The sequence below is a fragment of the Mauremys reevesii genome, linkage group 10, assembly GCF_016161935.1.
Source record: "Mauremys reevesii isolate NIE-2019 linkage group 10, ASM1616193v1, whole genome shotgun sequence".
Taxonomy (NCBI): domain Eukaryota; kingdom Metazoa; phylum Chordata; order Testudines; family Geoemydidae; genus Mauremys; species Mauremys reevesii.
Genome location: NC_052632.1, coordinates 7123742 through 7137311, shown reverse-complemented (window position 1 = coordinate 7137311; position 13570 = coordinate 7123742). Strand labels below are relative to the sequence as shown.

General features: G+C 45.2%; 1 protein-coding gene across 5 annotated transcripts in view; it reads left to right on the top strand.

Annotated features, from left to right (window-relative positions):
• Positions 1-13570, top strand: part of ANKDD1A (ankyrin repeat and death domain containing 1A) — a 29912-nt gene that overhangs the window by 11493 nt on the left and 4849 nt on the right. For all 5 annotated transcript variants that reach the window (XR_005585333.1, XM_039490770.1, XM_039490768.1 and 2 more), the window contains 8 exons: positions 414-518; positions 2286-2384; positions 3368-3466; positions 5074-5172; positions 6492-6590; positions 7877-7975; positions 9133-9231; positions 11813-11908. Coding sequence is in view for 4 of the 5 variants with exons in the window: in XM_039490770.1 (XP_039346704.1) it covers positions 414-518; positions 2286-2384; positions 3368-3466; positions 5074-5172; positions 6492-6590; positions 7877-7975; positions 9133-9231; positions 11813-11908 (795 nt within the window). In the remaining variant the exon portion in view is untranslated. The remainder of the gene's footprint in view (positions 1-413; positions 519-2285; positions 2385-3367; positions 3467-5073; positions 5173-6491; positions 6591-7876; positions 7976-9132; positions 9232-11812; positions 11909-13570) is intronic.

Sequence of the window (13570 nt, the reverse complement as noted above, 5' to 3'; positions counted from 1 at the left end):
CGCTGTGGCTGCTCTTTCAAAAGTTTACAACTGAACCTTGACTTAATACAGCTTTGAAGCTTTACTATGCAGAAGAAAAATGTTGCTTTCCCTTTACTTTTTTTAGTAGTTTATGTTTAACAATTCCAGTTCCAAATGAGGCGTGTGGTTGACTGGTCAGTTCGTAGCTCTGGTGTTCATAACTGCGGTTCTACTGTATTAATAAATCAGCAGTAGGTGTGTTTAAAAATCAACCTCCGTTTGGCCAGAGCACATCGGTTCTTAGAAGCAGTGAGCAGCTATCTACAGCACAAGTTGACCTAGCTGCTGGGTGGTGCCAGATGGGTTTTCTAACAGAAACAAGCTGTTTTAAAAAAAAATCAAGCAATTTAGCTGCTGATTCAGTAAACAAGTATGGTTTCTTCCCTCTGCAGAATGGCAGAAACCTGCTGCACTGCGCAGCTCAGAGAGGTCACATCACGGTGATGGAGTTCATTATGGAGGACCTGGAGGATGTGCATGTGGATAAGACGGACAAGGTAGCAAGATGCTGGACTGCTTTTAGTTTCATAGGGCCTGATCTTGCTCCATTGGCATTAATGGGAACATTCCCATGGACTTCAACAGGAGCAGGATCAAGTCCTCGGGGCCAGATTTTGCGCTCAGATGCACATAGAGGGCAAATCTGGGTTGCGGCTTTAAGAAGAACATAGCAGGGCTGACTCCTCATTCACATCCAGATTCTTGATACCTTTACTCATGTTAAATAGCACCTCTCTGTAACAATACCAAGGTTTTGTGTTTAAAAAGGACTGGATAAATTCATGTGGTGGCTAACCATAAAATGGCTTAGCCAGCCAGGATGGGATGGTGTCCTCCTAGCCTCTGTTCGTCAGAGGAGATAGATGGGGATGGAGAGAGAGAGAGATCACATTGCCTGTTAGGTTCACTCCGAGGGGCACCCTGCAAAGGGCTGTCGTCGGTAGAGATGCTGGGCTAGATGGACCATGGACCTTTGGGTCTGACCCTTCTTTCTTCTTTCCTTATGTTCTTCTTATGTACTGTACAGCTATTAAAGTTAATGACACCACTTATGGAGTAAGGTGCTAGTCAACATGGGTAAGGGAAGCAGTATGGCCTAGCAAACAGGACACTTGACTGTTACTGAGAAGACCAGGGTTCGATTCCCAGATCTGCCACTAGTTTCTTGGGTGACCCTGGACAAGTCACTTCCCTCTCTGAGCTTCAGTTTCCTCCTCTGTAAAATGAAGATAATGATACTGACCTCATTTGTGAAGTGCTTTGAGATCTATGGATGAAAAGTGCTATGTAGGAGCTAGGGATTATTAATATTAAGGGTATCACACTCCAACCTCTGGTTCTCAAGCAAAGGCCTGCAGCAGGAGGTGAATCTCATGTCCCATCTCCATGGTGATTTGACTCTGGCTCCAGTCAGTAGAGAATTCTACAGCCAAGGGTCCTCAGCTAACTCCCTCTCTCCCACGCTAGTCCCTTGGAGTTTCAATCCAGGTTCCATTAATTGAAGCCTGCTCCCCTAACATGGCTGATGCAGTGGGCACTGGGTAGCAGTTTCCTTTTCTTATTATTATATCTCCCAGGGGTCTTTTACTGATGGATTGCTGCCGATCTGTTCAAGCGGCACGCCGCTTTTTCAATCTGTTAATAAAGAAAGCACTTGCATTCGCAAGGCAGAACTCCAGCACCACATTCTGCCCTCCTGCACGCAGAACCCTGACTGATGTCAATAGCCGCCCTTTCTTCCCTTACCACACACTTCCTGCCGTGATCCATTTGCTTTGCTGCCCAGAAAAAGTGGGTCGAACATGCAAATGACCTTTAGCTGAAACCTTTATTAAAATAAATGACTCACCAGATAACCGATGCTGCAGATCCTTTTCCTTTTCTCCTTTTTAAACTGTAGTTTCCTTGTGATAAACCTTTTACTTTCCCCTCTTCCTGTAAAATAAATACTGAGATTAACTTGCCCTTTTATTGTGCCAGATGAAACCAAAGTACACCAAACTGTTCGTACCCGGGGGTGGTTCAGATCAGCTTGTTTCTATAAGATCGCCTCCACATTTAAAACAAAAAACCCTTTGCTCCTGGTGATTTATACTATTACCTTTAAAGTACAGCACTAATACCTGGGGGTTGAAATACAACCAGCCTGCCAGGATGTGAGTATTCACAGAGACATTCTTTTTGGGCCTTTAGCAAAAATCATGGTGTTTTGTGCTTTCCCAGTTTCCCACATTTTTTCTTTCTTTCTTTTTTTTTACCTAAAGATGGACAAGACGGCGTTTCATCTGGCTGCAGAGCACGGGAGGTTAGAAGTGGTGGAGTTCTTGATTGGGTCAGGTTGTAGTCACAGTGTTAAAGACAAGGTATGGAAAGCAAAAGCCATTGAACAGGGCCAGAGAAATGTAACCAGGGACTAGATGGCTCGAGGGACTGTTAATGGGATACCGAGCTGGGTGGCTGGCTGAAATCTAGTGCAGGTGGGTTGTGAGCATAAGCTCATCAGCCGGTCGCACAGTGGTCTGCAGTGTTTGTGCCAAGGAAATTTCCCCCTGGCTGTTTGCACTCCAAGTACACCACCATAGTGGAGCAAGGACAGGGGTGACACTCTTCCCTGAGCTTTCTGGATGTCATAACTCTAAGGTACATTGCGATGAAGTTGCAGCCTGACTCTACCAGAAAAAGCTTTCCCATTGGCATGTCTGCAGGTAGATGGTAGGCCCCTAGTGGGGAGAAGGACACAGTGGGGTTTCTATTCTTGGGCCCACACTGAGAGGAATGACAGACAAAAGGATCATCAGTTCAGTCATCTAGATCAAGGAATGTACATGCTCCTACCATTTGCTGAACATTGGGGCGCTCCTATATTATGGTGATGGGAGATGTCTCAGTAACTAGACAGATAAAGGAGACAGAAGACATTTGCCCCATTCAGAGAAGGTCCACGAGACCCATGCGCCATCGTTCTGTAGTGTGAAATCTGAGGCATTACTGACACTACAGTGATAACAAGATCCTACAGCAATGGGGGACTGATACATGTGTTCCATAACAGTAATAATTAACATCACCTAGGATATACATTTGGGGATCTGGGAGAAGCATATTATTGTTACAACGTAATGTTCAATGTATATTAAGAGTCTCCTAGACCTCCCTTTGATGCACTAAAGCAGCTTCATCAGAATTTGATCTTTTTTTTTTTTTTAAATGATGATTAACGCATAAGAGAATGACTACAGGATTTGCGGTCAGACTAAATCACCCTAAGTATTGGTTTGCAGAGAGTTGCTTGTCTAAGTACTTGATCATGCAGCTTATTTACACACAAAACAATGTTTATTTGCAGGAAAAGAACACAGCCCTACATTTAGCTGCTAAAAATGGGCACCCCACGGTGCTGCAGAAGATTGTAGAAATTGGACTGGACCTAGAAGAAAAGAACATGGTGAGTGCAAAACAAACCAGACCAGATCGTCCCTTTCTTCCTAAGAGGTGATCTCCCACACCAGCTGATTTAACCAACCCTACTGGCCAGGACTGATGGGGACTGTATCTAGAACAAGTTTATATAGCAGTCTGGTTTTATTTAAAATGCACTGATCCAAAGTGCTGGGCATGTGTACAGAATATCGGTGAAAGAACAAAATACCTGTTGGACCAAAAGCCAAGCCCAAAATCCCTCATTGTGACACTTGTTTATCTTCTCACCCCTGCATATTCGGGATGCCTAAACAGCTAATGAATTTTGTTTTAAAATAAATCTTGCTGAAACAATGTTGCCTTAGTAACTGAACAAATCACCCTTCTATCTGAGATCTTTCGTTGTTCATCTGTACAGAGAAAGAGTCTGTGATTGGAACATAGTTAAGGCTTTCTGGTTTTTTGAGGTTTATGCATTTCATTTTGGGTGTTTATTTTCTTAGCAATTTTTTATTTTTATGTAATGTCCAAAAATCAGGGGAGATTCAGGGCTTTCTCTTTGTATATACAGTGTAATGAGTAATCTCTTTGTAATGTTCCCTAGTGCAATGACATAGTACTGTTTCAAACAGCACTATGTTAAAGCACGTTAGGGAACCTTTAGTGCATGCCAGCAGGGTCTACATGGACCAATTAATGTGCAACACATTAGGGTGCTTCAGAAATCATGCTCCCATTGTCCGCATTACTGCTCCATGTAGACAAGCCCTTAGCTACAAGGAAGCATTTCTGCTGTTTAATGAATAAACAAAAACAAAAAAGAAATCAGTATTGGGGGCGTTTTGTTGGTTAAAACCTAAAATCAGAAGACCTAAACATAGTTAAAACCCTGGATAGAAATACTGGCTCAGTAAAGTCCTTAGCAATTGCTGGGCACGCTACTAGTTAAGTTTATCAGGGTTCCTCTTATATCCTATTTAATGCTCTCTTTGCAGAGTAAATAAGATTCTGGTAAGGTGACATTTGATACTCCCTGGGATTTGATACTCCCTGGGAGGACGTTTTAATTATTTTATTATAGTGTGTTCTTGTTGATGCACAAAAGTATCTTTAAATCACATTAAGCTTGTGACCTTAATTAATAGTAAATTACAGGGTTAGGCATGGAGTCCTTTTCAAACTCACTCTTTTGTGCCTGGGTAGAATTGCACTAGCTAGTACGTGTGGGTGAAATCACTTTGCTTGCAGACCCTGGGGCAGATGGGTTAAAGAACAGTGTATTAGATATGACGATCAGAACATTCAGAGTCCCATGCTGCGTGCAAAACTCCCACTGCAGTCTGTACGGAGTGAGGCCTTCACTATATTGTTAGTGTGTGTGTGTTAATTTCCTTCCTTTTTCTAACTGTAGTCTGGAGTGAGAATGAATCCCTGGTCCTTAGAACCATGATTTTAACACATCAGTGATTCGGAAGACGAGCTGCCAAAGAAGCCCAAGTTAATGAATGGACTCTCTTACCGCACAGCTGTGGCTTGTCCTTCCCTGTGAAACAGAGAGTGATACTTGCTTTATTAAAGGCTCTCAGCCTAAACTAGCATGCCCATGTCAAGCTTGTTCTGCTGTGTTTCCAGGAAGGTCTGACTGCTCTGCACTTGGCTGTGGAGGGAGGCCACTATGACTGCGTGAAAGTCCTCTTGGAAGCTGGTTGTGACATTAATGCCCAAACCCAGGTGAGCAGGAAAGGTCCAAAGATCATTCTGTCTCTGAGCACGTCACGTTTGTGCTACTTGTAGCAACTGTGTGGCTGGCACAGCCTTTCACACGCAGGGCTAATCTCCATTCGCCTTCTGGAATGTTACTTCGGTTAATAAGGTATCAGTTCAGAGTGGGAAAGCCATTTGCCCAAAGGCTAGGCCTCAAACACTTGAATGTGAGCCGCTTTGCCCAGAAGGTCCCGGCGCAGGCAGTTGCCATTATGGTATTTTGTCTACACGTACCCTGGAATTTGTAGTAAGGTCTCACTTTCAGTCCCAGCTTTGGTGGGTCATTGGCTGCCTCTTATTCTGTCACCAAACACAGACTGACTCGTTCGCTACAGTGGACACCCTGCCTCCACAGGAATTCCCTTAGCCCTGGTCTACACTACGAGTTTAGGTCGAATTTAGCAGCGTTAGATCGATTTAACCCTGCGCCCGTCCACATGACGAAGCCATTTTTGTCAACTTAAGGGATTTCTGTACTCCTCCCTGATGAGGGGATTAGCGCTGAAATCGACATCGCCAGGTCAAATTTGAGGCAGTGTGTGGTAATCCGCCTTCTCAAGGGACAGTGCAGCTGGGAACCAGCCAACAGATGAGGCCAGGCCAAAGGGAGCAAGCAAGCCGTCTTTTTGTCATGTAAAGTCTGGCCCAGGGTGGGAGAATTATTCACTACCAATTAAACTGAAGTTCCCTTCGTGGGGATGGAATCTAATAGTGCTGTAGCATCAGGCTGATTGAACAGGTATCATCTTCCCTCTGAAAACATGTACTGTCTGAGAGAAGAGGACAGCCCATCAGGGCAGATTGATATGAGAATATTACAGGGGAAAAACAACACTCAGCGAAAGATCATTAGGGTTTTCTGAAGGATAAGGGGGCAATTGGGAGATGGCGAAACTCATCTGAATTTTGTATCTTAGAGAAGATTCCCTCTAAATGGGTCAGTCCTGCATGCCTTGTACCTCCAAAACTCCTGATTTCACTGCAGGGCATGAGCAATCAAGGCCATTCAACCAAATAGTTGCATTCCCATGTGAAAGTAGTTATGGCTTTGGTTGTGGAGCTATCCAGTTGAAATCTATCATCCTAGTATTGTCGCATCCTTAACTGTGTGCACTGATTTCCTCCCTCGCTCCCCAGTGGAAGGAATGCAGGGAGAACCCTTGGGGTGGCCTCTAAAACAACTGGGATCACTGGGAAGCAGAATGAGCAGACGCCCCGCTGGAAATACGTCCTTTGGCTTGAGAAAAGGTCCCGACTAATATCGGCCATGTTGCTGTCTTTCTCAGAAAGCGATGACCTGCCTTCATTATGCAGCTCTCCATGGCTATGAAGACATGGCCAGGATCCTTATTGATGCAGGAATCTACATAGATGCAGTTAATCATGTAAGTCGTATTAAATGGCTTTAAGCATTAATGAAGAGAGAGAGCCAAAGTCCAGCTTTCTTTCAGCTTGGCAAAAAAATACAGGGCTCAATTCAACACTGCAAAAGTAAGTATTGCTGCGAGCCCATATTCTGGCTAATCACAGCACTTCATTCAGCCAAGGCAAGATTTCTAGGTGGGAGAACATGTCCTCTGATCCTGGGCCCTGCCTGAGAATGCCCCTTGGCAGCTCAGTTATGGAGTGCTTACCATATGGAGGGGAGCCAGAATTGGGTAGAAAACTGCTGCTCCCTCAGGCCACCCCGAGCCTGTGTGCACCTGTGCATAGACTATCGCCAGCCATTGTCAAGAGAGCTGGGTTCCAAGAAAGCAGAGTTTAGTTGCTGGTTGTGTTTCATATGACAACAGTAGCCGCAAGCTTGTTCCCATGGACTTCAGCAGGAAGAAGGCTAAGCCTCGCCGTACATCATTCCCTCGTAGAACCTGGAACAATCCTGGCTGCAGTTTATACGTTAAGCCAAAGGCTGCGTGAATGGAAGTTAAGTTTCAGAAGTAGCCATTGTGTTCCGGCCAAGATGCCCTTGCTGTTAGGAACCGGGACGTAGGCTGTCTGGCCTAGTGGGCAGAGCAGGCATCTAGGTCAGAGAATGGAAGTGGGGGTAAGAACCAGAGTCAACTGCCAAGTCCCAGAGCTAGGGGGTTGAGCCAGAGTCAGGACCAGTAATCAAAGACAAGGATCGGAGCTGGGGTCAGATACTAAAAGCCAAGGGTTGAGCCGGAAGTCAAAGCAAGGGGGCAGAGCCAGGACTGGGAGCCAGTGGTCAGGAGCAAGGTGAAAGGGCAGGAACTGGAGAGTGACAAGGATCAGACATGGAGCAGGATCAAGGCGGGAGCTAGGAGTGAGGAGCAGGTCAGGAACAGGGCTGGATCAGGATTGCAGGAGGCAGGCAAGAGCAGGGGCCAACGCCTGCACAGCTGCTCAGCCAGCCCACGTGGCTCACTTCCTGGTGTAGGCAATGCGTATGAGCCAGTCGGGCAGCTGCAGGCCTTGGGGGCTCTGATTGACTTTCCAGGTTTAACAAGATGGTGCTTTGCCCATCTCCCTTGGTGCTGACAAATGAGTGTCATCAAGCCGTGGCCCCCACAGCCCCAGGATGTAGACCTGCATCCTTGGATCCTTACATTTCCCCCCTACAAGCAGATTCCAGGACCCCAGGCTGTGTGTGAGCTAGAGACCCCAATGCCTTTTCCCCCTCATATGCAAGTAATGCACCTTCTTCCCGCAGCAAAATGCATCAGCTGTGCACATTGCAGTGCTGCAGAACTTCCCAGCCATCGTTAAACTCCTCATCGACACAGAGTGCAACCTGGACATCCCGGATAACGTAAGGCTGGGAACCCTTCCATCTCTAAGCCGTCAACCACATTAACCGAGCTTTTAAATCAGCCAGTTCTGAGCAGGGGTAGGGGAAAGAACAACGCTTTTAAATGTGGAAAACGTGGATGTTCAGCTCCTGAAACATGAAAATGGCTAAATTGTTCACATTTTCCAAGCAAATTCAGGGCCTGACCCCGCAAGTGCTCTCTGTGCGTGGAATTCCTGTTGAGTTCTTTGGGTGATAGATACACAAAGTTTGCTGATTCAGCCCCTCTGAGCTGTACACAAAGAGAGAGAATTTCAGCACAGAAGGATATTTTGAGACAGTTAAGAATGACTGACTGAAAATGGGGGGTAAGGATGGATTTGGTTGGCTCTCAGTCAAAATTGTGGTCTCACTAATGACGTGTCTGTAACACAAAAATATCTGTGTAACCTAGCATTTGATTCTAGTTATTATTCATTCTACTCTTGCAGTTATCTCAATGCACGCTTGCTTGCTTCATACCTGCATCAAATTGCCACATTATTTTGTTTGGTTTCTTTTAAATTTCCTGGGATTTTCTTCCAATAGTCCCAAAGGTGCTTTGTATAATACAACAAGTTCATCCATCTTTAGGCTGAAATACGTACCGTCGAGGACTTCCTAGTGCTGGTACCAGCCCAGACCATTGTTATGTCTGAATGGCTCTAGCAGTTTACTGTGGGCCCATTCCAGTTGACGGGAGAGTTACATTGACATTGAATGGGCATGAGGGAGAACAGAACGTGCTCCTCTGTACACACTTAGCATTGTCTCCCAGTAGAATCATAGAATCTCAGGGTTGGAAGAGACCTCAGGAGGTCATCTAGTGCAATCCCCTGCTCAAAGCAGGACCAAACCCAACTAAATCATCCCAGCCAGGGCTTTGTCAGGCCGGGCCTTAAAAACCTCTAAGGAAGGAGATTCCACCACCTCCCTGTGTAACCCATTCCAGTGCTTCACCACTCTCCTAGTGAAATAGTGTTTCCTAATATCCAACCTAGACCTCCCCCACTGCAACTTGAGACCATTGCTTCTTGTTCAGTCATGTATTGTTATAAATGGCCATATTTATTCCCATCATTCCTGGCCAGCATTTCCTCCCAGGTATTTCATCTTGCTTCTGCTTTCTTTTTACACAGAGGCAGCAGACACCACTCCATATCGCTGCAGAACACGGGAGACAAGACATAGCTGAGATGATTCTCATAGCAGGAGTTAACTTGAAGTTAATTGATAAGGTAAACATCCTTAGGGATGGGATAGATGTGTGGGGATTTGGAGGAAAGACATGTTTTGTTTGATCTCAGCCCCTGAGTAAAACTGACAGTGTTATTAACATACAAACATTTTTAAGGAATAAACAGTTAAAATAATGCTTTTTTATTGGGGGGTGGGGGTGGGCAGGGTGTGTTCAATATTGAAGGGGATGTGAATGATTCTTAGAAAAGTACAGGGTAGTTCACTCATTGCTATGCAAAGTTCTCAGATCCGACTCCTGCTACTGTAGGGTGACCAGATGTCCCGTTTTGAAAGGGACAGTCCCATTTTTGTTGGACTTTTTCTTATATAGGTGCCTATTATCCCCCACCCCCGTCCCGTGTTTTTTCACAGTTGCTATCTGGTGACCCTGTGCTACTGCCATATATTTTCACTTATACTAACCAAACAGTGTTATTCTGTAGTGATCATTAATAACAAATTATAGGGATTATAGTTCAAAGAAACATTTTAATGGGTAAAAAAATAAAAGATCCAGTGTGTTTAGATCTGAAATACTCAGCATTCAGTGCTCTGCTTGCTGGGGAGAAAAAAGAAACCCCAGAACTCCAATTAACTAAAAGAATTTTAAGAGCATCAGGCAAATTCTGTTCTTTGTTCTGAGAGTGTAGTTGGGCATATTTGCATATGTGGGGGGGAAACTCAGGGACATTCAGCCACAGGTTAGTATCAGAGCTACAATTCGCTATGAAGTTAAACAGCAGCACGTTTTATAAACAAAAACCAAACCCAATGATTTAGCCTTAGGTACTGAACCAAAATAAATGTTTGTTGTTGCCACCATCTTGGAACTAGAGCAGTGGCTCTCAACCTTTCCAGACTATTGTACCCCTTCCAGGAGTCTGATTTGTCTTGTGTACCCCCAAGCATAAAAACAACTTGCTTCCAAAATCAGACATAAAAATACAAAAGCGTCACAGCTCACCACTACTGAAACATTGCCGACTTTCTTATTTTTACCATATAATTATAAAATAAATCAATCGGAATATAAATAGTGTACTTACATTTCAGTGTATAGTAGATAGAGCAGTGTAAACAAGTCATTGTCTGTATGACATTTTTATTTGTACTGATTTCGCTAGTGCTTTTTATGTAGCCTGGTGTAAAACTAGGCAAATATCTAGATGAGTTGATGTACCCCCTGGAAGACCTCTGTGTACCCCAGGGGTACACGTACTCTTGGGTGAGAACCCCTGGACTAGAGGAAGACACTGCACAGGGAAAACGTGCTTGCTAAATTGAGGACATTTTATCCCCAGTACAAAGTGAGAACTCATTACCAAAAAGTCAACCCCAACACAGCATTCCTCTCCTGGTATGCTGCATTTATTTCTGATAACTGATAGATACATAGATAAGATAGACAGATGATATGTATTCCAGTCCCATTCCTCTCTATCTATGCACACAACAGTTCATACAATATACTGTTCATACATTAATAGTCAAACTGATTGGGTCATTTTCTAGGAGATGGTTTCTGTTCATACACATACTGCAGAAATTTGTGGGATTACCCGGATCAGTTCAGAGTCATACACCTCAGTGAATCTGTTGGACAAAGGGCCGTAGTTCGTCTCAGACTTAACTTGTAGTACTGAGTTGTGCCCTTGGAGACACGGGTGCAAACGTTTGGTACTCCGTGAATGTCTGTAAAGTGCTTTGAAGCCCCCTGTTCTCTAAGTGGTGAGATCAGAGACATTTAGGGCCAAGTTGTGGTTGCTCCTGCCTGATGCAGTGGGGAGAGGGCACGCAGAGAGGGCATGGTTGCTGTCAGAGAGAGGCATAGGGAACCTGGCTCTGTGCAGGGCACAAGGCAATTAGCAAAGCTACCACGGCTCCCAGAGCAGAAGAGAAGGCGAGCAGTTAGTGGCATCCAGCATCTAAAGGGACAGATGATGGGCTGGGTTGGGAGAGTGGCTAGAACCTGCCCCCTGCACTTAGTGCTCAGTGGTGCAGCGTGTGCCATTTTGAGACTCCCTCTAGCACCCCCTGCAGGCACTAGGCTTGCAATGCACCCAAATCCACCTTGCCTATATAAATGATTGCTGATCCCCTTAATTTGGCTTCTGTAAACCCTGCTCCTGTAACAACAGGTAAAAATAATTATACTTTAATCTCTTAAAGAGCTGGGAATAAAGTAATGACGGATCACATTTGTCTATCACCAGTAGTAATTGGGGTGTTTCAGCTCCCACATATGATGGAAGATCCATAATCACTGCAGCTGCATGAAATGGAAGGATGGTCCAATGGTTAAGGTGCTGGCCTAGGACCTGGGTTCAAGTCCCAGCTCCACCACAGACTTCTTCTGTATCCTCTTAGACGTCACTTTCATCTTTCTGGGCCTCAGTTTCCCATCTGTAAATGGGGGATAATAGCATAATCCCTACCACAAAGGTACATTAAAGACTGGGAGGTGCTCAAAGACTATGACAACAGGGAGTGCGGGGGGTGTCAGATTAGTCTCTAAAAAAGAGAAATGGTGATTATACATTTTGGGCAAAATTGTTCTTTTTTTTTCTTCCTTAATTTCAGCAAGGAAAAACATCCCTGGATGTAGCTGCCCGGGGTAACCATATCAACTTGGCGGACATGATTATCAAAGCAGATCGGTTTTACAAATGGGAGAAGGTAGGCAGCATACACTGAGCCGAGTAGCCTTAAAAACATCCTTTATATGAGACAGTTCTCTGTGCTCATTGGTACAAGGGGAAGAGAAATGCAGACGATGCCATGGCAAACAGCTCTGTTTTCATCATCCACTTAAAAAAATGACAACAAAGCAGCCCACAACTGTACCACAGACTTTACTTATTAACATAGGAGTCCCTGCTGTTAAATATCCCAGGCTGCATTGGGAGGAAGGGAGGCCGGATTTCCACAGATATTTAGTTACCTAAAGATGAGTGGGAGTTTATAAAGCACTTAAGCAGGTTATGCGTCTAGCCCCCATTAAAAGTCAAAGGGAGTTAGACACTGTCACAACTCCTGTCAAACGCCCCCTCTTGGCCACTCACCAGATTGCTGTGAGGGGATCCCACCAGTGAATCCCCCAATGTTTTAAGCCTCTGGAGTCTGAATAGATCCCAGGCGCTGTTCCTATCTTGGGGTCCCTAGGCATGCTCTTGGGATCATCTACCTAATAGCCCCTCCTAAGACCTGAGACCTCACAGTCCAACTGCTTAGTCCCTGGAACCAATGCTGACCTCCAAGATACGCTCATAGTTTAACACCTTCTCCCAAAACTCTTGCTGCATGAGCATTCTGGCTCTAGTTTACTGCTCGCAGGGACACGTGCTAGGTGTAGCAGATAACGTACAGACACTCTGCACAGGATCCTAACACATTATTGCTCTTTCTTTAATAGCACGAGATACACAAAGTTATTAAAAAAAAAAAAATCCTACCAGGAATGTCCTGGAGTCTCCAGGAATTAAAGATGAATCTTCAATTAAAGATTGTCATGTGATGAAACCTCCAAAACTACATCCAACCAAAATCGACAAACCTAGCACCTTCTTGCCTCAGTTTCCCCACCACTCCAAAGTCTTCTGGGAGATGGGGTCATCTAGTGTCTTCCTGTTGCAGCACATGGCTTGGGTTCAGAAACACAGAGCCTTCTCTCGCACCTCACTTCTCCCTTGGCCAGTCCGTCCCCTTCCTTCTACCTGCCCAAAACTTCCTGTCTCTGTCTCTCTCTGTGTGTCTCCCCTCCACCTCCCATGAGTTATAACTGCCTGCTTTGTCAGCCCTGTCTCCAAGCTGGAGAACTGCAGCTCTCTCCACTCCCCTGCTTCCTTCAGACCAGAGGAGGAAGTATCTTCTCCCAACTCAAACAAACCCATTGGCTCAAGGTGCTTCCCTCTGAGTAGACCATAGCTGAGATCTAATGGCCCAGCATTGTCCCTGGTCTGGGAGGCAGGCTTATCAGAATGGTAGATACACAGCGACAGAAGGGCATTCCTGATACCACAGCTTTCATAGCAACACGGTATTATCAGCCAGATTTGTTCAGTGGTAAATAGGTTCCCCAGATCACCATCCCAAGCACTTAACCTGTTTAGGCCTTCTTGGAAATCCCAGCAGGGTTTCTTGGAGGATGGTCTTGCAGTGAAGGCCTAGAGCCAGGCTATCGGATTCTATTCCAGGCCCCTGGACAGGCTGCCTGTGTGGCCTTGGGCAGTCACTTCCCCTCTCCATTTCCTCACACTACTTGCCTACATCACAGGCAGTTGTGAGCTTTCTCTCATGTTACTGAAGCATGTTATTCAAGAGCATCAGACAGAAGGCTCT